This window comes from Scylla paramamosain, chromosome 30 (genome assembly GCF_035594125.1).
Source record: "Scylla paramamosain isolate STU-SP2022 chromosome 30, ASM3559412v1, whole genome shotgun sequence".
Lineage (NCBI taxonomy): Eukaryota > Metazoa > Arthropoda > Malacostraca > Decapoda > Portunidae > Scylla > Scylla paramamosain.
Genome location: NC_087180.1, coordinates 13,625,956 through 13,646,614, shown reverse-complemented (window position 1 = coordinate 13,646,614; position 20,659 = coordinate 13,625,956). Strand labels below are relative to the sequence as shown.

Here is a 20,659-nt window from a genome sequence, read left to right as displayed (position 1 = left end):
GCTGCAAGAGAGGCTTACCAGAGATTAATGTCCTTTTTACCACAACACTGTATTGATTGCTTCTGCCAATAAAACACTGGTGTCTGAAAGATGACAGTGAGGCATCAACTAGTGGTCGACCAGGTCCTCTTGACAGAAGTAACGAGCCACTATGCAAATGATCACATTAAGCTGGGATAGGTGAGGGTGGTCTGCTGTTTCCTGCAAGAGAAAAATAAAGTATTAGAGATTAATTTGGATTCAGGCACAGAATGCAATCTAATAATATTATGGAGAAATGTATGGCTTATTAACCAATCTCTATTAAGCAGCCTTCTTATTGTGAACAAGAAAGGGGAGCCCTTACTAAGGAAGCTCTGATCTTGGCACACATCATAGCTATGTGCCTGATTTGTGAGCAACTCTCTGGTGTGAGAGGCTTCTCCAGACAAGCCAGCAGCGCATAGAACCAACGTCCCTGAGCTTCTGAGAACCCAAGTACCTCTAGCCACTGGGCATGCCACTCAAGAAGGTTCTCAATCCCTTTCTGTTGGAAAACAGAATGCAATAAAAGTAAAAGAAGATTTACAAACATCAAATATAAGGTGAAAGAACAGAAATTAAGTCACTTAATAACCCTTCTGGTAGTAAATCAACAAATGCTAATTGCTAACCTTCTTAAGTCTGGTAGTAAATCAACAAATGCTAATTGCTAAGCTTCTCAAGTTTTCCAACTAACCTGCTTGATGTTAAGAAGTATGCTAAGCAAGGGCTGTTGGCCCTCAATTAGCTGTGGCTGCATGGAGTCTTGGCTGGACTGCTTCAGTAGGGCCAACTGAAAACTATTGCCAAAGCACAATTTGCACCACTCCTCTCGCTTCTTGATGCCTGGCTGCAGGAACACAATGTTCTCAGTTGTTAAGAGAATGGATGACCAAAACCAAACATCAACAAGTGATAATGAGGAGAAATGTGTATAGACAGTTTTATTTCAAATTTTATTCACACTTACCAAAACAATGGGAGGTCTAGGTATTTTTCCAGAGGCTCGGAGAGTTGCAATGTGTGCTCGCAACTTGGAAAATGATGCCATGAGGTTTTGCTGACTCTCAAGAGAAGGAGTGAAGCCCTTGGGTGCCGTAGCCTTGACTTGCTTCTAATGTAGAAAATTACTTCCTATTGACAACATCCCTCTCATATGTTCCTACTATCTATATGATAGACCTGCATGAATAATTACTAAACATTCCACATGTATCTGAAGACCATTTTTTTATAGTCACCTAAAATGGTTGGGCTAATACCTATGTAGATTGTGCCTGGGTCTGAATCTTATTACTTTTTACCTCTCCACTATTTCCTTAGGTTAAAACTAGTATGGAGGTAGCAAAGGAATCTGCAAACCTTTAATTTTGTCTTTTTCAATTACTTCAATGTGCAACACCTGTCATGTACTGTAGCTGCATGACACTTGGCTACCTTGTTGCCTGAGACATGTGTCCCATGAAGGGCAGAGATATGTGTTCATGTGAGTGTGTGTGTGTTATGTCACAGGTTGCAGACTCAGCACAATTTAATTTTCATTGGTTCATTTGTCTTGTGTTTGCCAATCAGCAATCCTTAGCAGCAAATTTTTTATTTGAAGCCACCAACAGGAAGAGGCAGGGCGGTCTGGCACTTGTCTTTTGTTGAGGATGGCATGTGGCTCTTGTTCTCTGACCTTTGAAGAAGTTGTACAGAAATTCAAAGGTAAAGACACTCAGTGTTTAGGCTAGGTTTGGTTAGAGTAGGTGTGGTTTTGTAAGCATTGAATGGCTATTACAATGGAGTGTGGTAGGGCAGGTGGAGCAGTATATGCTGCACACCAGGTGGGCTGGGAGGAGTGTGGCTGTGGTCTAGGTGGACAAGTGGTTGCACCCTGTCAGTGACCGCATACCTCACTTTAATTTATATTTCTTTACTATAGAGAACAAGTTTAATTCTTTCCACTAAATATTTCTTAAAAGCTGATAGTTTATTTTTTGTGCAAACCCTAGAAATAAGTGTTTTCTTTATATTGTAACTGTGATGCCAAATTAAAAAAAAAACACTGTTTTCTAGGGGTTTGCACAGGAAAAAAAAAAAAAAAAAAAAAAAAATATATATATATATATATATATATATATATATATATATATATATATATATATATATATATATATATATATATATATATATCACCTCTTGAAAAAGCATCATATTTTGAGTTGAAAAGAATTAAGCTTTTTCCAAAAAACAGACCTTGGTGTAATCTACATTTTTACCAATTGTTCTCTCTCACCTGCACAACAGCAATTGGTTTATTGAGTTTGTGCTCCTCCAAGTCCACTGTCATTACCGCCTTACACTGCCGTGCCTCCCACCTGAAAAAAAAAAAAAAAACTTTGGTCATGTGCCTGTAAACTGTTAGGGTAATGACAACATTATTATACATAGCAGGAAGAAGGGGAGAGGTAGGTGCACGTTTTGAACTTGCTCTAGTTATTACCATCTGTTGTATTTTTGTACCAACAGATGTTTTCATGTAAGCATTTATGTTCCTACTTTATTGTGCTTGTAGCATTGGTTTCCCATGTAATAAAGGCTTGTATCATGGGACCTGCCTGTTTGTATCAGGGAATACAAAGGACACTTACACAACATGCTGAATATACTCCTCTGCTGATGTTGGGGCAACGACGGGTTTGAAGTTACTTGGTAAGGTTGGAGTGGGCAAGGCCTGGTTGAGAAGCCCACAATCGGAGCTATCACTGTCACTGGCCATAATACACTTTTCAAATTATACGTAAAACAGCCACGAGACAGGAGGGAACCGTAATAACAACGCCTGCGTCACAAGTTAGTGGTTGTTACAGTAATGGCTTTAGAAGTATTACATTCTCCATCAGTACTGGATAGCGGTTAAGTTCTAAGCCACATTGCTCCTTGAGTGACTGTCGTCACATCTGTATGTAAACAAAACGACCATCCTCATAGAAGTCTTCGCAACGGGCCTTATATCAAGAACTATTATTTCAACTCTCTCACTGTTGTCATAAATTTCAAAATATCAAATAGGTTTCAACGTAGTAATTTTGTTCCCCCCCCCCTCTCTCTCTCTCTCTGCACACACACAGACACACGCGGGTAATGCATTAGTCATTCCTTGCACTTTATGAAACCCCTGCAAAGGTTCTTGTCACTAGTTAGAAGAAATTAAAGGTGAAAAATAATAATACAAGTCCTATCATAAGTATATCACCAAGCAAAATAAGATACCAGTAACCAAGAGATGCAAGTGCGGTATTCCCCGAGGCCCTTTAGAAAGCCTCGAGGCGTGATCGGCTGCTAGACGTAAACAAAGTCGAGTGCGTGAAATATTGCACCATATTTTTGTACTCAGATATTTCATGACGCATATAAAAGAACAATCATTATTATAAGTGCAAGGGAAACTAATATAAAGTGAAATTGGGGGCTGATAGAGAATAATGAAGAAAAATACGTGGAACTGAATAACTGGGAAACAACAGCTTACATGGGTTTATTACCTGTGTCATGATTCACCTGCCAGGCTGCTAATTGACTGCCATCAAGGAGAGTAAAGGTATCGCTAATCAAACTTAACATGTTGCTGTGAGAACTTTACTTATGGCTTAGGAAAGCTTGGATGATGCAACGTGTGAAAGAAATGTACCGGTTGTAATTTGGTGGTCAGAATGGTGTTACGTAATATTAAATATCGGAAAATTGTTTACTTTGCAAGATCGAGCGATAAGATAAGAGGTGCCTTCTGCTGCCAAGCGAAGCGATTTATAACCTTTAATTCCCCACATATAATTCAAAGGTGTTAAGCATGATTAGTTTTTCATCCTTAACCATCTTTAGTTATGATTAAGTGGTCATAAATAACTGGGAGTCTTGTAAAATGCTGTATGCAATAGTATCGTTGTACTTATGCATATTTCCAGGCAAGTTTTTTTTTCTTTTTCAAATGTGACAAGCTTGTCGTTACATAATGGTATTGACTAATTTCCAAATGGAGAATTAGGCTGTGGTGATCTAGAAGCCCCGCCTCTATGCCTCCTTCACTCTGTGTGCATCAGCTGTTCTGTGCACTCCTGATGCTCTTTATTATATACATTATTTTTCATATATATGTATATACATGATTTTTGTTTGATAAATCTTACCAGTAGCATCTCATATATTCTGTTGTTGTCCATCCCCAGCCCCAACAAACTTGGGAACCTGGTGGGAGAGCAAGATTTTCAGGTCAACTTTTTTGGCAAAAACTAGCCCAATCACAAGTTCCTTTGCCACTTATTTTCAGTTCACTCTTAATGAAAACATGAAAATTGTTCCTGCAGGTAAAGGTTACAAACACAAGAATAATCTCAATATTGACATGGGCATTATCAAAAAAGTTCTTAAATACACTTTGTTGCCACAAACATTGTTTTTTTTTCTTGTGTCCTTTTTCACTTTTTTTTTTTTTTTGACTGCCACAGTTTCTGGTTGAAGTCCAGCATAGTTGCCTGCCCACACTTTCCACAGTCTTGCTCTTTCAAGACAAGCCTGTGATGGACACACAAATCAAACAAATCTCGTTTTGTTGCAGTAATGTAGGCAAAAGTCAATTAATCTAACATTGCAATCTACACACCTGTCTGAGGCCATGACATCAAATCTTAACTTATGTATTGCTAGGGCCAGTCAGGTGGTATGACACAATGTCATGCCTCCAGAGTGCAAGTCCATGTGTTTTGCCTTTTGACTGGCAGCTCTGAAGTGGTGTGATACCATATCACACCTCCAATGGTGAATGAAGCATACATTTTGTGTTGTGATTGGCAGAAGTAGCATCACATATCCACCAACATATGAACATAATTTCTCTGTGTGCCTTCACAGGAGCTTCATCTGTATGGGCTTAGAATTTGTGAGACACCTACTAGATTTTTAAAGAGCTGCTGTGAACACAACACAGCCAACCCCCAAAATAAAACCACAAACGTGTTCTATTATATGTGAATATTTTGCTGCTTCATTAGATTATCCAATTTTTTATATTAAATTACCTATTAGCTTTTCCCTAAGCTTATTTTTTTTAATATTAATATGAAAACAATAATAATATAAAAACATTAACCCTTTTAGAAATAATGTAAATAAAATAACATTTAGGTAATATTTATTGAAACTCATAAATGTAATATGACATGTGCCATGGCTTGCACAATTTTTCTGAAGGGCTATACTCTGATATCATTATTGTTTTCATATTAATACTTTGAGAATTCAGCTTAGGATAAGGCTAATAAAACTGAAAAGCAGAAATAAAAAAAATAAAATAAAAATGGAAAGTGGCAAGACAACTGTGAATGGAGGAATGAGCTGCCATGCCTGAGTGTGGAAGGAGGCCTGGGTTGTGGTTTCTAGTTCAGCTTAGCTCATGGCCACTGTAGTAAGGGATGACCATAGTGTTGGCATGCACTGAAACATTTTCTTACAGCATACATAGATATTTATTTATAACAACTATAGAATGAAATTTTTACTGTAATCTCTCATATACTTATCTGCATTTCAGTAATGCATGCTCAAGATTGTGTATACGCAAGCACTTGATACATTTCAGAAGTTTCTATAGTATATCAAAGAAGTATTGAGTGTATTGTTCTAATCATCTTTGATGATGTTAGAGAGAGTGTGGCTTATTTCAATACCACATATACAATTCTGATAAACAACAGTACATTAACTAAAAATTAACATCATCACAAGAGGAACTGTAGCTAACAGTGCCTCATTATAGGCAGAACTGAACTACATTATGGATGCGCTTGAAGACGTCATGGATGCTCGCACTGAGGTCAGTTATTAGAATGATGGTGTGGAGAGGTATAGGGCAAGATGCACATATATGCACTATACTTCAATAGTAGTAGTAGTGATGTGAGCACCTGTGTAACTGCAGTAAAGTGTGGAGTGGTGTAATGCGTGAAAAGAAACACAATGAGATAGTTTGGCTATTTTGAGAGGAACTGAAAGTGTTAATCGATGAGAAAGGCCACTTGGAAGTGGAAAGATAAGGTTAATGAGCACATGTGTGATAGAGATACTATAGTTCTGGACACAAAGACTGCAGGTTGAAATAGCTTACTTTAGCAACCTACTTCCCAACACTGCAAAAGTGTGCATGTGGTACACTTTAGGAATACATATCACTATTAATAATATATACAAGCAGCATTTATCATTTTACTATTCATAACTTAATACTGACTATATTTAGCACTATTCACCATTGCTGCCTGTATATGTATATGAATTATCAATAGTGGTAAGTATTCCCAAAGTGTAGGATACAGTGTTAATGAGAAGGATGCCATTGCAATAATGCAACCTTCTGTCCCTGTGACCACAACTACAGTAGAGTTGGAGAACTTGCACAATAAAGAAGGGAATGCTTGGATAGGAAGAGGTGGAGGCTCATCTGCCATGGTTACCCATTTGTGGGATGTCCCAGAGGGAGGAGAAAGAGATGTAGGTAAAGTAGTGTTGTCAGATCAGTGGAACTAGCTATAGGTATTTTGTTTTGTACGTTCTAATTGTAAATGGTATTATGAGTATTTTCAGGTCCTTATTGTAAATGGTATTATGAGTATTTTTTTAGGTCCTTACTGTAAATGGTATTATGAGTATATTTCTACCTATAGCATTGTGCAAGTGCACAGTTGTCACCCCATAGTGCTGAAGCAGTATTTGGGCACCCTATCTGTTTGGACTGAATTATCCTTGCCAACAAAAAACTTCTCTCTTACCTCTGGTGTATAGTTTTTATTATAAAAAGGAAACTTAGCAATACCTGTTGAGATAAAATTTCTGAGGGCAAAGGAATGATATGGTTTACATTATTTTCATCATTCACGATAAAACAATGAAAAAGGTGACTTGAAATCTCTCAATAGTAGAGCTAGCATATAAATTGTTAATATTAATGTGACTAAAGGACTTGAATAGCATTGGTAAGATGCAGTTTTTCTAGATGAAAAAAAAAAAAAATGAATGAAAATAATTTTCCATATGAAAAGACTGTTCTAGAAAATCTTGTGTAATTCTCTACCAATAGGAATAATGAGAATACATAGATATATATTTTGTGTCTGTGAACTGAGACACAGTCTACTCACTAAAAATGAACTACAGATGTGTAACTGTAGTGACATTTGGTGCTGTGTCAGGACATGGAAATTTCTACCAAACTGTCCAAGAGATAACCAATGGTTCAGTCAGTCAAGGTTTATTTTTCTGGCCTGTAAGATCTAGGTTTAATTCCAAGTCACATCTGTCCCTTGGATTTATAAGAGATAAATTTCATATGGTTTTGTAATGAAGAATATAGTTCTTCATTCAGAAGTGATACAAGATGAAATGGAGATGGCTTCCTCACTAACACATTATTATAGAAGAAAAAAAAAAGGATTAGGAGTTATATACTTGTTGGTGAGGTGTTGGGAGACTTATTGTTTAGACATAGCCACACATTGTAGGACATGTTCTGCTAATTAGGTCCCTAGAATTCTAGCCATTATCTTTCAATGAGATCCTCCATCTATGATTTGATTCATCATTGCTGTTGGCCAGAGGCTTCACAATGACTATGGCATGAGGTACTTATTTACACCTTGTCCAAGGATGACCTGAGATTGGGGATGGGATATTAGTGTCCCCAAGGTGAAATGTAATTCACCTACATGGCAGGATTGGATGTCAATTTCATGCTATGTCGTGTTGAAATGTATCACCCCCATATGAAATGCTTCAAGATGACTTTGCTACTACAAACTTTTTTCATAAAAGTAGTGAGAACATACTAAATATTCCCATTTTGAATTACAATAAATTACATTAAAATCAGCTAAATGTATGACTATTATTTGACTTGTTTCATATTTTGTTGCCCTGTAAGTGACAATTTTAATCAAGTCTTCATATAAAGACCTTTTTTAGTTTAATATTGACACCACAAATTCATATATCAGCTGCACTTGACCACAGCAGTGATTTAACTTTGCAGCTTTTATCTGATGATGCGGTGATATGCGAGGACAGCTTGCATGTCAAGATGTCACAGTTCTTTGGGAAGCTGGCACGGGGCCTTGGCTGGGGCCCACAGCCAACCAAGGTCAGTTGAACCTCATTTCTCATAGTTTGGATTTACTGCAGTTTCTCTCTTGCTGGGAATAGTCACCTGCATTCACCTCTTCATACTGGTAACACAAACTATACTGTCATGGTGAAATTCTTCATCTATCTTGAAAGATCATCACAGCTATTTTATTTGCCTTTGGTAGCTCTGTGCTTCCCAACTCATTGAGTTTTTGCATCAGGATTACTCTCATTTAATATCATCTGTAATAAGATACCTAATTATTCAACTTAAGAGACACATCTTTCGGTGAAAAGTTCTTTGACCATGTGAAAGTACATGCATCTGTGTAATGCTTGATATACAGTAATTGTAATCTATTTTCAGCTTGACAGCTGTAGGTTTCTTACTTCTTGTATTTTCTTCCTTTCTTTTTCTTTTACAGGTGAACAGTGTCAACTGGAATGACTATGCCAATCGGGCTTTTACCCTTGTTGAAGGTCCCTTTATCATTGCTCCACTTGCTGAAGATGACATAAAGGAGGATCCAAATTTGGCCTTTGAGCTTATCATACACAAAGAGATTAACAGTTCTCGCAATGCTTACAGGTGTGGTGTGACATGGGGAGGGCTTGGCTCATGTGGTGGTAGTGGTGGCAGTGTTTGTAGTACAATGGTCAAATTATGGTATTGGCTTAATTTTCATGTTCAGAAAGTATACGTTGAGAAATAATCACTTGGGTGTTAATATGTACAAAATTATCCTCTATCCCAAACTGAAATTTTGCAGTTTATTAGCTTATGTTATGGTCAATCATAAAAAAATGAATACAGTGCTAGATGATCATACTTGATTAATAATGTGAGTACTTATTAGCTATAAGTTTCACCTCTTATTATTGTGTAGAATAACATGAGGGTATTTTCTGCAGCCTTCTGAGGTCATGCACAGAAGATGAGGCCAAGAAAGCATATGAGGCATACCGTAAAATCCTGGTGCCTCTTGTGGATTCCTGTGGAAAGGAAGTTCTCTGCCACAATGTCTTGCAAAAGATATTAGACTTCCACCGAGAACACACATCGTGGCATGTGGCACACATCACTACACACTTTGGCTTCCTGGAGGCTCTCAAGAATGAGGAGGTGCTTAGGTGAGGTGGGAGAGGCACCTTGTTGCATTGTGTGGTGGCCATGCATGAGAGAGATTATTTGCTGCCTGAATGGTTTTTATCAAAAGAATTTGTTTTAGTCTTGAGTTAATGATATCTTCCTTACCTGTTTATTTGCCATTAATTAAAAGAGGTTAAATTTTTGAAGAAAAAACATACATCACAGATTTGACAGTCTATCTGAAGTTATTAGCAAAATACTTCACTGTATGACAACTATGTCTGGCAAGGAGGTGATAGTATATAAACTGTCAGTGTAGAGGTGGTGCCAGGTTAACTAGTAAAAGTCAAAGGGGTCAGTAAATTGAAGGTTTTAAACAAAGGTAGCAAAGTTTGCTGACCCAAGTACATTGTTGATTTGGTTTAGGTGTTGACAAAATATTGGTCATATTAAAGTATGTAGTAGAATATTAGCAGCAATAAGTATAAGTTGTGTTGCATTTACAAATGCTAGTAAAAATTCTGCAAATATGATCATTGTGAAGGAGCAGAAATTTGGCTCTGTGGAATCATGAGGTGTCTCTCCAGCTATCTCAATGTGCCTGAGGCAGAGGAGGGGCTCTATCCTCTACATGTGGCTGTTGAGAATGAGAGTGAGAAGATCATTGCAGCACTCATGGCAGCTGGGGCAACACTGGATGTGACTGATGCAAAAGGCAACACTCCCTTGCATGTGGCAGCCACTAAGTCTGTTGCAGTGATTCAGGTGAGAGAGAGAGAGAGAGAGAGAGAGAGAGAGAGAGAGAGAGAGGAATCTTAATTTCATTTTAAAAATTAACATATATTATTATTTGTACATACTAACTTGTACATTTCAGTAACTTCATTTAATACATTTTTCCACATTTAAAAGCTCACCACCACTCTTATCCACAGGCTCTTAAGGTCAAGTTCCATACGGTTCTGAACAGAAAGAATCATGATCAAGAAACACCCCTTCTCTTGGCAGCTCAGTGCAGTAAACTTGAGAACATCAAGCACCTCATACAGATCGGAGCCAATGTGAATCATCATGAGGAAGTGGTGGATCCTTCCACCAACCCCTCATACTGGGAAAAAGTAGAAAAGCTGTGTCAGTCCAAGGATGTCAGCTCAAAGGTAATAAGTACTTTCTCATCCTCCTTTTTATGTAAGGGAATCACATTGTTTTTTGATGAGTGGCCAGCTTCTGTACTTTCTATGTTATAAGACTGAGGAGTTTAACCTGTGATGTCCATTTTGCCTTCCAGAATTGTAGTGTAGCTTTGATACTGGGTAATGTGCCAACTCAAAACATAGTGAAACTACACCTTTTCACCCTCAAATTAAAACACCTGAATTTCAAATTAAACCAATGGGGAGTTTTCGGAACTAAACCACTAGATGTCGTTGGTACTCATCTAACTGTAGGAAAGAGAGCTAAAATATTGTTGTAGTAAATCCCAGGTGCGTAAAGATCCATAGAACATTGATCATCATGATACTATTGAAATGATGTATCGACTTTTCAATATCCGGTTTGGATAATATTGAGAGAATGTGGTCAAATTTATTTATTTTTTTTGTGTGATTATTGAGTAAACTGCTAGCATTATCTTAAATAAAGCATATTACAAGTATAAAAACTATTGATTTGAACAATGAAAAAAAATAAAAAATCACACTATATTATATAGTATGACACAACCTACTCAGTAACATTGTGATATATGGCTCTATTTTTTTTTTTTTTTTTTTTTTTGTGGGGATTTTAGCATCCCTCTCACAAAGCGAGCGACAAGGCAAAGTAATTGAGAACCAAACAAACATCTCTCAGGCAATCCTGCTGCTGCTGTAGTGTCCAGCTACCGTAATCCATTGCTTAGGGCATAGTGAAGATGGGCACTGCAGCAATATTCAACTTCTTGTCCAACAACGTGTTTCTTAAGTTCAACCAGCGCGGCTGAGTCAGGTGTTTGTTTTGGTTAGAGATACAGCATTACTATCGCCAGGACACTCGAGTTGGCAGTTTTTTTTTTAAATTGCCGTTTCCATAAACTAGGAAGGAGATCTATGTAATTTGGACTTTTGACTGTCACAGAAATGTTGCCTTTATGTTTACTGTCGTCTAGATTAAGACGTTTCCAATCAAGAGTATATTCATTTGGAAATCTTAAGATGACCAAATAAATCTAAATGCCGATTCACTAGAAAAATCAACTTTTATACATTTGTTCATGAAAAGAGTTTGATTTTACTTGTGTTACTACTTAGAAGGGATTACGTAGAAAAATATATTATATAAGCCCATTGCATCTTCATGTAAATAGAATAACACTGTAGATGTATCTGATATTGTTTGTATGTGAGAGAAGAATTTGTGTCTGTGCTGCCACCTGGTGCCACTAGTTCTGAAAACTCCCCATTGAATCCAAAATTAACATACATGATTTTCAAATAAAAAAAAATGTTCATATTTATTTTGAATTAAAGCAACCTAAGTTCAAATTAAAGCAACTGAAGTTTAAATTAAAAACAAGTGGAATGCAGTTTGTATTGCTAATACTATTTCAGCCATCATACCAATGCTGTGTCTGAAAACTTCATGTCCAGAAATATTTTGATGGTGTGATGCAGCTACAGGGTTATAATGGAATGTTTTTGTACATGTAATTTTGTATACAAACAAAAGAAATGATCATCACATAATGCATCATGTTTTTGTTTCCATCATTTTTCATATGAACACCTAAAGAATATCTATTTGTTTATTATGGAACTTCAGTTTTTTTTCTTATACAAGTATAGCATATGTACTATTATTATTGTCATGGAGAATGAAGGTTACATTATTGTACTCTGCTAGCTTACATGTCAGCACTGTGTCTGAAACTATGCACGTGGTATATTCTTTAGAAATACTTATTACTATTAATAAGAAAAAAAAAAAAAAAAAAAAAAAAAAAAAAAGCAGAGCAACTTACCTGTTGCATGATATGCATATTCTTTTGATTGCTTAGTGTACTTTACTAATTATATTTTATTTACAGGATTTGCACAAAGGAGGAAACTTGCTCCACTGGGTAAAAACAAGGGAGCTGTGTGACCTCTGTCTTGATATTGGCTGTGACCCAAACCTCTTAAATTCCTTGCATCAGACGCCCTTACATGTGCTGGTGAGGATTTGTATGGCACAATACATTTAAATACCACAATTATATTGCACATAGATAACCACTCTCTTCTTATTGCAGCTAACTCTGGCCATCAAGTAACTGTTCACTAACAGCTTGTCCACATACAGGCTATTTTATATTTCTTTCCTCCTTGATCTGTGATTGAATGGCCAATATAACTTACTGCAAAGTACCTCATGTGGCAAAGATAGATTGATTGTTTTAATAGTGACCATAATAGTCATACTAAAGAGGATTTTTTAATAGTCTTACACTTTCAGGTACTGCGGAACAGAATGCAGTGCATTGTGACCTTACTGTGTCGGGGGGCAAAGGCAAATTGTGCTGACCAGGAAGGCATCACTCCCTTGCACATGGCTGCAGGACTCTGTTCCACCACCCTTGTTCAGGTTGTGAAAGACGACATTGTAACTCATAATGGTCAAACAGTGTTTTAATCAAATCAAATCATGTTTTTCTAGTAAAGAAAACACATCTTTAGCAGGGTGCTGCTGAAAGGAAAGTAGAGCAAAGATAATAATGATGATAAAATCTCTTGAATTGTGTGCCCCCCCAAATTTCACTATAATATAAGCAAATGTTGTGAGATTTTCTTTTCCATCTTCTAATCATTCAGAGGTGTAAAGCTTTAGGTAAACTTTGACATTGCATGCTTCTTGCAACTTTCTGCCACCATTATTTCATGACAAGAAAAGTTAAAAAAAGGGGAAATTGGTTTTCTACAGGCGTTTATTGTCTTTGGAGGAGAAATAAATGCTGAAAACAAGAGGGGAGAGACACCAAGACATCTGGCAGCGGCATGTAAGGTGGAGGACAAGATGAAGGCCTCTGAGCGGGACAGAGTGATCTACCTCTTGCATACAGTTGGTGCTAAAAGGTGAGTGAGGCTGGCTTTTTCCTCTTTGTATTCACTGGGAGAAACAGTTAAAAAGAAATTCACGTAGGAGATGTGTAATGGCATGTAGGAAATGTTGAGGAGGAGGATGTGGTAAAATTTTTAGATTGAAATTTTTTCACTTTTTTTAAGCAAAGGTCCATTCCAGTATTAAAAAAAAAAAAAAATTGCTGTTAAAAATTTTCCTCTAATATTATATATGCGTAAATCATAAAAAAGTAAGGGAAGCATATTGATATAAAAAGTATATATTAATAAAAAGTGTGTATTTTTAGGGTCTCAGTTTTTTTTTTTTAAGTGAAATATGGTTGTTATCTATGCACCACTCCTAAAAAAAAAAATATACATGTGCACAATGATTCTTCTTTCAATGAGGAATATATTTCAATTACCAGAGGAAAATATTTAAATTGAAAATTTTCGCTTTTCAACAAAGGCCTATATGTGTACCAAAAATAGAAAAAATTTTGTAATTAAAAATTTTTCTCTAAGAATACAGATGCATAAATCATGAAAAGTAAGAAAAGAATATTAATATATAAAGTATATATCAATAAAAATAGTTTTTAGTATCTTAATTTTTTTGTGTGAAATATGGTTACATACTACTCCTAAGAAGTCAAAGGAATATTTTTCATATGTACAATGGTTTTTCTTAAAGTAAGGAACATATAATAATCAGATGGGGTGATATATTTGTTTTGAGCACCTTTTTCATAATTTATATATCAATTTGTACTGTTTACCCCATAGACATCTGTACCTTGAAGTGGAGAAGTTTTTATAAGTGAATCAAAGAGAGGATGATAAGAGATTCAGAGAAGGAACCCAACATAATACAGAATACATCAAGAAAAATTGTGCAATTTTTTTTGAGCTGCTTTCAGAATGAACAAGCTGAATAATATCTCTTTTGTGGGTCATGGTGCAGGTGTGCTGTGAAGCTTGCAGCATGTTCCGATGGCTGTGTGGAGGAAGGAAACTTCAATGGTGTGCCTTTGTATGAGAAGCCTCTCCTCCGCTCTCGTTGGGTTATGGATGAGCAGCTATACCGCCGACAAACTTCTGAATCTATAAGGTGAGCTGCAGCAGCCATAATGAGGGAGTGACTGCAATGGCTTACTAACTTGTCCTGACAGTACAACTCACTGACAATGAATTGTTTATTTTCATGTATTGATGTCTAAATGAGATTATTAAAATGTCTGTATTGATATATGAGTGCATTATTGCTTCGGTAATTGCAAATGAAGATTACTTACTAGTTCATCAAACCACATTTATTACATGTTTTAAATAATAACGATGCTTTTCCTCTCATACGAGTGTAATTAGTCTTTATATTAACTTTTATCTTTAAACTGTGACATTCTGCCCTGTAATCTTACTTCATGATGAAGACGTACTACTCTTATTATGAAGCCTTTCAAGGACAAAACTGTGCATCATGTGATTAGTGATGTAAAAAGGAAGAATGGACTATATTACTGTAATTTCTTTCTTTATGAGGCATTCAAGTCCTGAAATTGTAATCTAGAAACATTTACCCCAAATTTATAATTATATTTGAAATTCTTTTGTCAAATGGCATTTTAATATGTTGCCTTTTTTTTTTTCAAATGCATACATATAACAGCTTGGCTCATCTTCTGGCAATCAAATTTCTTTCAGATGGCAGTTGGCTAACCGAAACCACCTGCAACGGACGGGCCGTGTGTTATGCCTGGATGGGGGCGGCATCAAGGGCCTCGTGATGACCCAGATGCTCTTTGTGCTGGAGGAGGTGCTGGGTCGTCCCATCCAGGAGTGCTTTGACTGGATCTCAGGAACTAGTACAGGGGGTTTTCTAGCCCTAATGCTCTGCATGGGTAAGGACTTTGTTCCTTCTGGCTGATGAGGACAGGAAATTCTTGGATGTGTAGCAATGTGTTTACTTGTACAGTAAATCCAACTTACACATAAGCAAGGATGATAAAGACAGCTGAAGTCACTGTGCCTGGTTGGTCTCTCAGACCATGAGAGTTGACCTTGCCATTGCTTAAAGCTATATTTGAAACAGTTGAGCAAAATTTCTGAGTTACTTATTTAACAGTATAGCAGCTTGATTTGAAAGATGTACACAGAAGAAACTGGCAAAACTTTGAGTAGTGTACTGAAAGACTGAGCAAATTTAGGTGTTTGTATACTGTATGTATACATAAACACACAAAGGACAACATATATTTTTCCATCTATTTATTTCTATATTTCTTGCAGGAAAGTCTGTGCAAGATGTGCAGTCACTTTACTACAACCTGAAGGAGAAAGTTTTCGTGGGAGGACGTCCTTATGAGGCTGGCCCACTTGAGGAGATACTTATCAAAGAGTTTGGGGAGGACACAGTCATGAGTACCATCAAGTCTCCCCGAGTTATGGTCACTTCCACTCTTGCTGACCGCCTGCCTCCTGATTTGCACCTCTTTCGCAACTATGAGTCCCCAATGAGTGTTTTGGGTGAGATGAATATTTGCTTTGGTTATTCTGTAGTGACTGGTTGTATATGACCATCTAGCTGACAGGTGCTGTTATCTGTAGTGAAGCAAGTAAAGTTAATCTTGATTCTGGGCTCAGTTTCAAAGCTGGAATGTGAAGTTCTTAGTCTTAGTTTTTAAAGCATGGACACTGCAGGTCACCCATTTATTTGATACTTGTTTACACTTGTTGTAGGAAACAAGTATTTAGAATAGAATAAAATTTTATCATCTTTCAGGTATGCAAGAGGACAGTGTCTTCATGCATACTCATCCACCTGACAAACAAAAAATATGGCTGGCAGCTCGGTGCTCTGGTGCAGCTCCCACTTATTTTAGGTAAGCCATCCTCTTCACTTCACTTAATATCATCATCATTTTTTTTTTTCAACATCTATAATAGCTACTTAATGGGCTAATGTTCTTTGAATATTAGTTTGGTATATGTGTGCTCATTTATGTATTTGAAGGAAAGTTGGTATCTTTCAGTTTATTATTTTCATGTTTTTACATTCTGTGTGAAATACTAAAGAAGCACACTTACATGCAAAATAATGATGCTTCTGGTATCATTTTGTCATAGTCAAAATTTTGCTACAGGAACTTTTTAGTAGTGTCATTTATGCTATCTAGGTTTTCCAGTGTTTCACAGTGTTCAGAATGTATAACTCCTATATGAAAGGTATTCAAAGAGTACTTATCTCAAACAGGAAGCTGTAAAGGAAGTATTCCTGAAAGGAAATCTGATAGAGTTTGGAAAAATTGTATCCATGTGTGTGTGTGTGAATTTGTCTCAAAATCTGATCACTTATTCCATGGCTTAAGGTCAGCCTTTCCACAAAAGGTGAATACTTCATATGATAATGATGATGACACGAACATTGATTCTTATATTTTGTTCACTTTCCACATAACACTTACTTGGCATGATTTCTCACATTCACTCATCTCCCAAACACTACAGCTTTCAAGCCTCCTTCATTCAGTCTCCTCCCCTTGGAGCTCCATCGTCACAAAAATAACACGTCAAAATACATATCTAATTTGTTAACATGCATATAGAGGATACTGTTACTTAGTGTAGAACATGACCTGGGAATTAATGTAACTACTTTCTTGGCTGTGGCAGGACAGTTAAGAAAGAGGATGGCAGTAAGAGAGTACATCAGTCCTCTGGTGACACTTGGTAATTATTAAACCTGTCTCACATCTGATCCTGTTTTGCAGAAATTACCACAAGTATAACCTCTGGGATTTGTTGCCATAAAAAAAAAATAATAATAATAAAAAAAAAAAAAAAATGCTGCATGTGGCTAGTTGTTTTCTTGAAATTCTTTGGCCTGGCATGACTTTATGTTTGGGGGAAAACTTATCCTGCACCTAATACACCTAATGCAGTATAGTGGTAATATTAACCTATTTTCTAAAAGTATTAACAATGTTGATGTACAGTATCTGGCATAAGAACGCACTTGAATTTGGATTGTTGTTGATCAATGGAGATGGTTGACCTGTTGTGCTACTTCCATAACAGGCATGTGGGACTCATGCTCTGCAGTTGTTCTGGAGAGGAAAACAATTCTCATAATGCTTGAATCTGCTTGGTGATGGGTAAAATACTATTAAGGAGCATATTTCTGAAAAAAATAATCTTACTTGTCTGCCTATATTTATTACTTTGCATTATGTATATGGGGATATATAGTAATAAAAATAAGCTATAAGACTGGAGAAGGAACTAAGGTTTTAAAACCACAGGGAAGACATTAGACCTAATTGTTGTGACACGAATGAGAATGTTTGAAGGAATTGCATTATGTAAAAAGTTGATTACCAAGATCATTTTTCTTAAATAGTGTATAATAAACAGTAGGCACCAATAAAAACTACAATGTATGTTTTTGCCATATATTCCAGGGAGATGTCTGTTTGTTATTTCATTATTCATTTGATGGCATTGGTAAACCACAGCAAGTATCACTAGCAACACATTAGTTAACTATGTAATATTTCAGGCAGGGGTTGAGGGAACTGTAGGGAAATAAGTTACAAAGAGGTAATTACAGAAAACTTATTTACTAGACACCTGCAAAAGATGGCAGAAAGGTGAATAGTTGATTCTAGTGCCAGCTGTGTCTCTTTTGCAGTGCCAGTGAAAAGTTCCTAGATGGTGGACTAGTAGGCAACAACCCCATACTGGATACCCTGACAGAGATAGAGGAGTGGAACATGGCAGTGAGGTCAAAGGGAAGGGAGTCTGAAGTTTTCACTCCTACAGTGGTTGTTTCCCTCGGGTGTGGAAAGCCCCCAGTAATGTTGGTAAGCCAAGTTATGTTGGTTGTTTGCTGGTTGTACTATCATTGCTGTATATGAACAAGTGGTATGACGTAAAAAGACCAACAAATGCCAAGTTGAGTTCATTTTGTTTTTTCTGGGTGACGTTGACATGCAGCTGTGCAGTGGTTACCTGTTTGTATACTAATGTGCAATGATGGTATGATGTGGAGATATGCGACAGATAGATACCTGCCTTTATGCTGTTCATTATATCTGATTGCATTTTGCCCAAGGCATGTTAGATACTTGAATTTGCCTGCCTCTGTGGCACAAGTCCATTTACCTCATAGGAAATAATGTATGTAATCACATTAGCGAGAGAGCATATATTCAGTGTCTCTTGGATGTTTATATTTGTCTTAAATGATTTTTGCATTGTCAAAACAAGTGTTAGGTAATCTGATTATATCATCATCCATGCTTATGAAATTATTTTGTTCCAAGAAAAAGCATAGCTTCCATTTTTAAGTTTACCCACAACCCTTCTTCCTCACAGGTCGACACAGTGGATGTGACCATCCCTAGTTTGATGGATGTGCGTAGAGGACTGCAGGCCATGTACAACCTGTTCAATGTGTTGGTGGAACAAGCCTGCAGCTCAGAGGGTCGTGTCACTGACCGTGCTCGTTCCTGGTGCTCTACCCTACATGTGCCATTCTTCCGCTTTAACCCTCAGCTCTCTCAAGACATTGCCTTGGATGAGCATGATGATGAGTGCCTCATGAGGATGATGTGGGAGACCAGGGCATACATGAAGTCCCAGGCCAAGGTTCTTACCCAACTGAAGTCTCTTTTAGTTGAATCTGACACTATCCATCATCCTACCCCTTTGAGAGTCAGGAGGAGGAGTTCCCACACTCCACATTCGTCATCTGCAGATGCTCCAGATACCCCTCACAAACTGCTGTCAGAAGGCAACTCTCCTGAAGAGGAGGTTAGCTTCCATTCTACACTTCTAGACTGTAATGTAGAGAGCAGTGAACGGGTGCTCCTAGAAGAAGAAGCCTCACCAAGTCACCCTCCTACTCCAGAACCTCTAATCTCTCCAGACTATGTGTCCAGCAGTGAGGCACCATGTTCTTCCCCAGAAGAGGCCTGTGAAGGCTCAGAAAAGACTCCTTCGTCTGAGAGTCCTCTTGACCCTGCCACCAGTAACATGGGCTGAGCTCTTACATCTGCTATGCAGTTCTCTGTTGCCAAATTTCTATTGTAGCCTGATAACTTTAAAAGTCACATGAATTAGAATTGTGTTAAGCTTCAGCAGCTATATAATTTGGGGTATAATTAAACAGCATTTTAATTTAATTTTGGGCATAAAGAAGTGCTTGGTTTGAATTAATTGTAGGATTATTGTGCATTTGCTTATGTTCTTATTCTGTATGAATCTAAAAGTCTTAATTATATTGCCCTCATCTTCACTTCTTTTACAATCAAAAACTCGTCCCCAAATAATATGATATGGGACACCTAGACAGCTGTACCCAACTTTGCTGGTTGGCTCTGACAGGTGATGGGATATACAGCATTGCAGGCTGTTACTCTGCCCTCCACTCTGGAATCATGATTGCTCACATGACAGCTTGAAGGGTTACAAGTCTATTCTCGTATTCCATGCAAAAAAAAGAGTTGAAGATAAAGCACTTTGCTTTTGAATTATTTAAATGGGATTTCTTTATAACACTTATTCAAACAGTTCAAGAACTGTCTTTCACTTTGCAGCTCCTTCCTTCCTTCCTTCCTAAATCCCCATGTGATCAAAAGGTGTATCTATTTCAAACCCTTTCAGAACTTGTCTATCTACCTCATGCTAATAGAAGGCAGGGAAATACTCCCCCAAAAAAGGAAGCAAAGTGGTATTAATTATTGATTGCTTACAAGATATCCGCCCACAAAGGACTCCTAAGTTAGTAATATGCACATCCTTATTTAAGATATGTATAAGAATTATTATTAAGCCCTGGAAGCTTTTCCTTTGTACTTATGGTCTCAGTGGCCATCTTCTTGAGATGCAAGAAGGGCAGGTAATTTACATTTATAAGTAATTTAATATAAAAGCTTCAGATATTATTATATTACCTTTATAGCCGCTTTAAGTGCTTAGTGTATAAGATTGCATAAAAGGTTTATTTTTCTCTTTCCACTCTGGTCACTTTCTGGAGGTTAGCTGATAACTATTAAGTTTTGTGCCACACACCAGATCATACAAAGCTTTGCAAGAAAACCAAAGCTATTCATGACACTCATCCATTAGGTCAAAAATGCTCAAAATTTACCAGACTGTTCTTGGGTATTTTTACATGTTTTGGTGCCTTCAGGATTATAGTAATAGTTTAAGAAACATTTCACATTGTGAGTGGGAAGAAAACATTATGAAAACTCAACTTATCATCTGTGTGGTGTTTAACAAAATCCTAATGAAAGCCCAAAGCATTTAAGAATAT

At 37.0% G+C, this 20,659-nt stretch overlaps 3 protein-coding genes across 16 annotated transcripts in view; 1 reads left to right on the top strand and 2 right to left on the bottom strand.

The window, feature by feature from the left end:
- LOC135115865 (gem-associated protein 2-like) overlaps positions 1 to 2,963 on the bottom strand; it is a 3,274-nt gene extending 311 nt beyond the window's left edge. Inside the window, exons 1-6 of the mRNA XM_064032938.1 lie at positions 2,655 to 2,963; positions 2,300 to 2,381; positions 992 to 1,135; positions 719 to 871; positions 347 to 526; positions 1 to 201 (exon numbers count right to left, since the gene is read on the bottom strand). The exon at positions 1 to 201 is cut by the window's left edge and continues 311 nt beyond it. Coding sequence (XP_063889008.1) covers positions 109 to 201; positions 347 to 526; positions 719 to 871; positions 992 to 1,135; positions 2,300 to 2,381; positions 2,655 to 2,782 — 780 coding nt within the window. The 5' untranslated portion in view covers positions 2,783 to 2,963 and the 3' untranslated portion in view covers positions 1 to 108. The remainder of the gene's footprint in view (positions 202 to 346; positions 527 to 718; positions 872 to 991; positions 1,136 to 2,299; positions 2,382 to 2,654) is intronic.
- Positions 2,964 to 3,309: 346 nt separating this feature from the next.
- On the top strand, positions 3,310 to 19,633 carry LOC135115864 (85/88 kDa calcium-independent phospholipase A2-like). Of its 6 annotated transcripts, none has more exons than XM_064032933.1 (17): positions 3,310 to 3,604; positions 5,816 to 5,872; positions 8,081 to 8,188; positions 8,598 to 8,761; positions 9,085 to 9,303; positions 9,850 to 10,027; positions 10,198 to 10,419; positions 12,330 to 12,455; positions 12,737 to 12,865; positions 13,202 to 13,353; positions 14,303 to 14,449; positions 15,043 to 15,239; positions 15,628 to 15,864; positions 16,121 to 16,220; positions 17,011 to 17,067; positions 18,029 to 18,200; positions 18,715 to 19,633. In XM_064032933.1, exons 2-17 carry the CDS (start codon positions 5,834 to 5,836, stop codon positions 19,381 to 19,383), a joined length of 2,916 nt encoding a protein of 971 aa, XP_063889003.1. In that variant the 5' UTR covers positions 3,310 to 3,604; positions 5,816 to 5,833; the 3' UTR covers positions 19,384 to 19,633. The 6 variants fall into 6 exon arrangements, with proteins under 6 accessions (XP_063889003.1, XP_063889002.1, XP_063889006.1 ...); XM_064032932.1 differs by having other exon boundaries at positions 5,591 to 5,872; XM_064032934.1 differs by having other exon boundaries at positions 3,316 to 3,365; positions 5,591 to 5,872.
- The window catches only part of LOC135115866 (uncharacterized), a 204,369-nt gene continuing 200,784 nt past the window's right edge, over positions 17,075 to 20,659 (bottom strand). For all 9 annotated transcript variants that reach the window (XR_010276074.1, XM_064032947.1, XM_064032943.1 and 6 more), the window contains one exon: positions 17,075 to 17,444. Coding sequence is in view for 8 of the 9 variants with exons in the window: in XM_064032947.1 (XP_063889017.1) it covers positions 17,375 to 17,444 (70 nt within the window). In the remaining variant the exon portion in view is untranslated. The remainder of the gene's footprint in view (positions 17,445 to 20,659) is intronic.

Excerpts from the sequence above, each read along its gene's own strand:
- LOC135115864 (XM_064032933.1), top strand. The coding sequence starts at position 5,834 with ATGGATGCGCTTGAAGACGTCATGGATGCTCGCACTGAG. Across the intron at positions 9,304-9,849 it reads AAGAATGAGGAGGTGCTTAG|CTATCTCAATGTGCCTGAGG; the intron begins GTGAGGTGGGAG and ends GTGTCTCTCCAG. Across the intron at positions 17,068-18,028 it reads CAGTCCTCTGGTGACACTTG|TGCCAGTGAAAAGTTCCTAG; the intron begins GTAATTATTAAA and ends TCTCTTTTGCAG.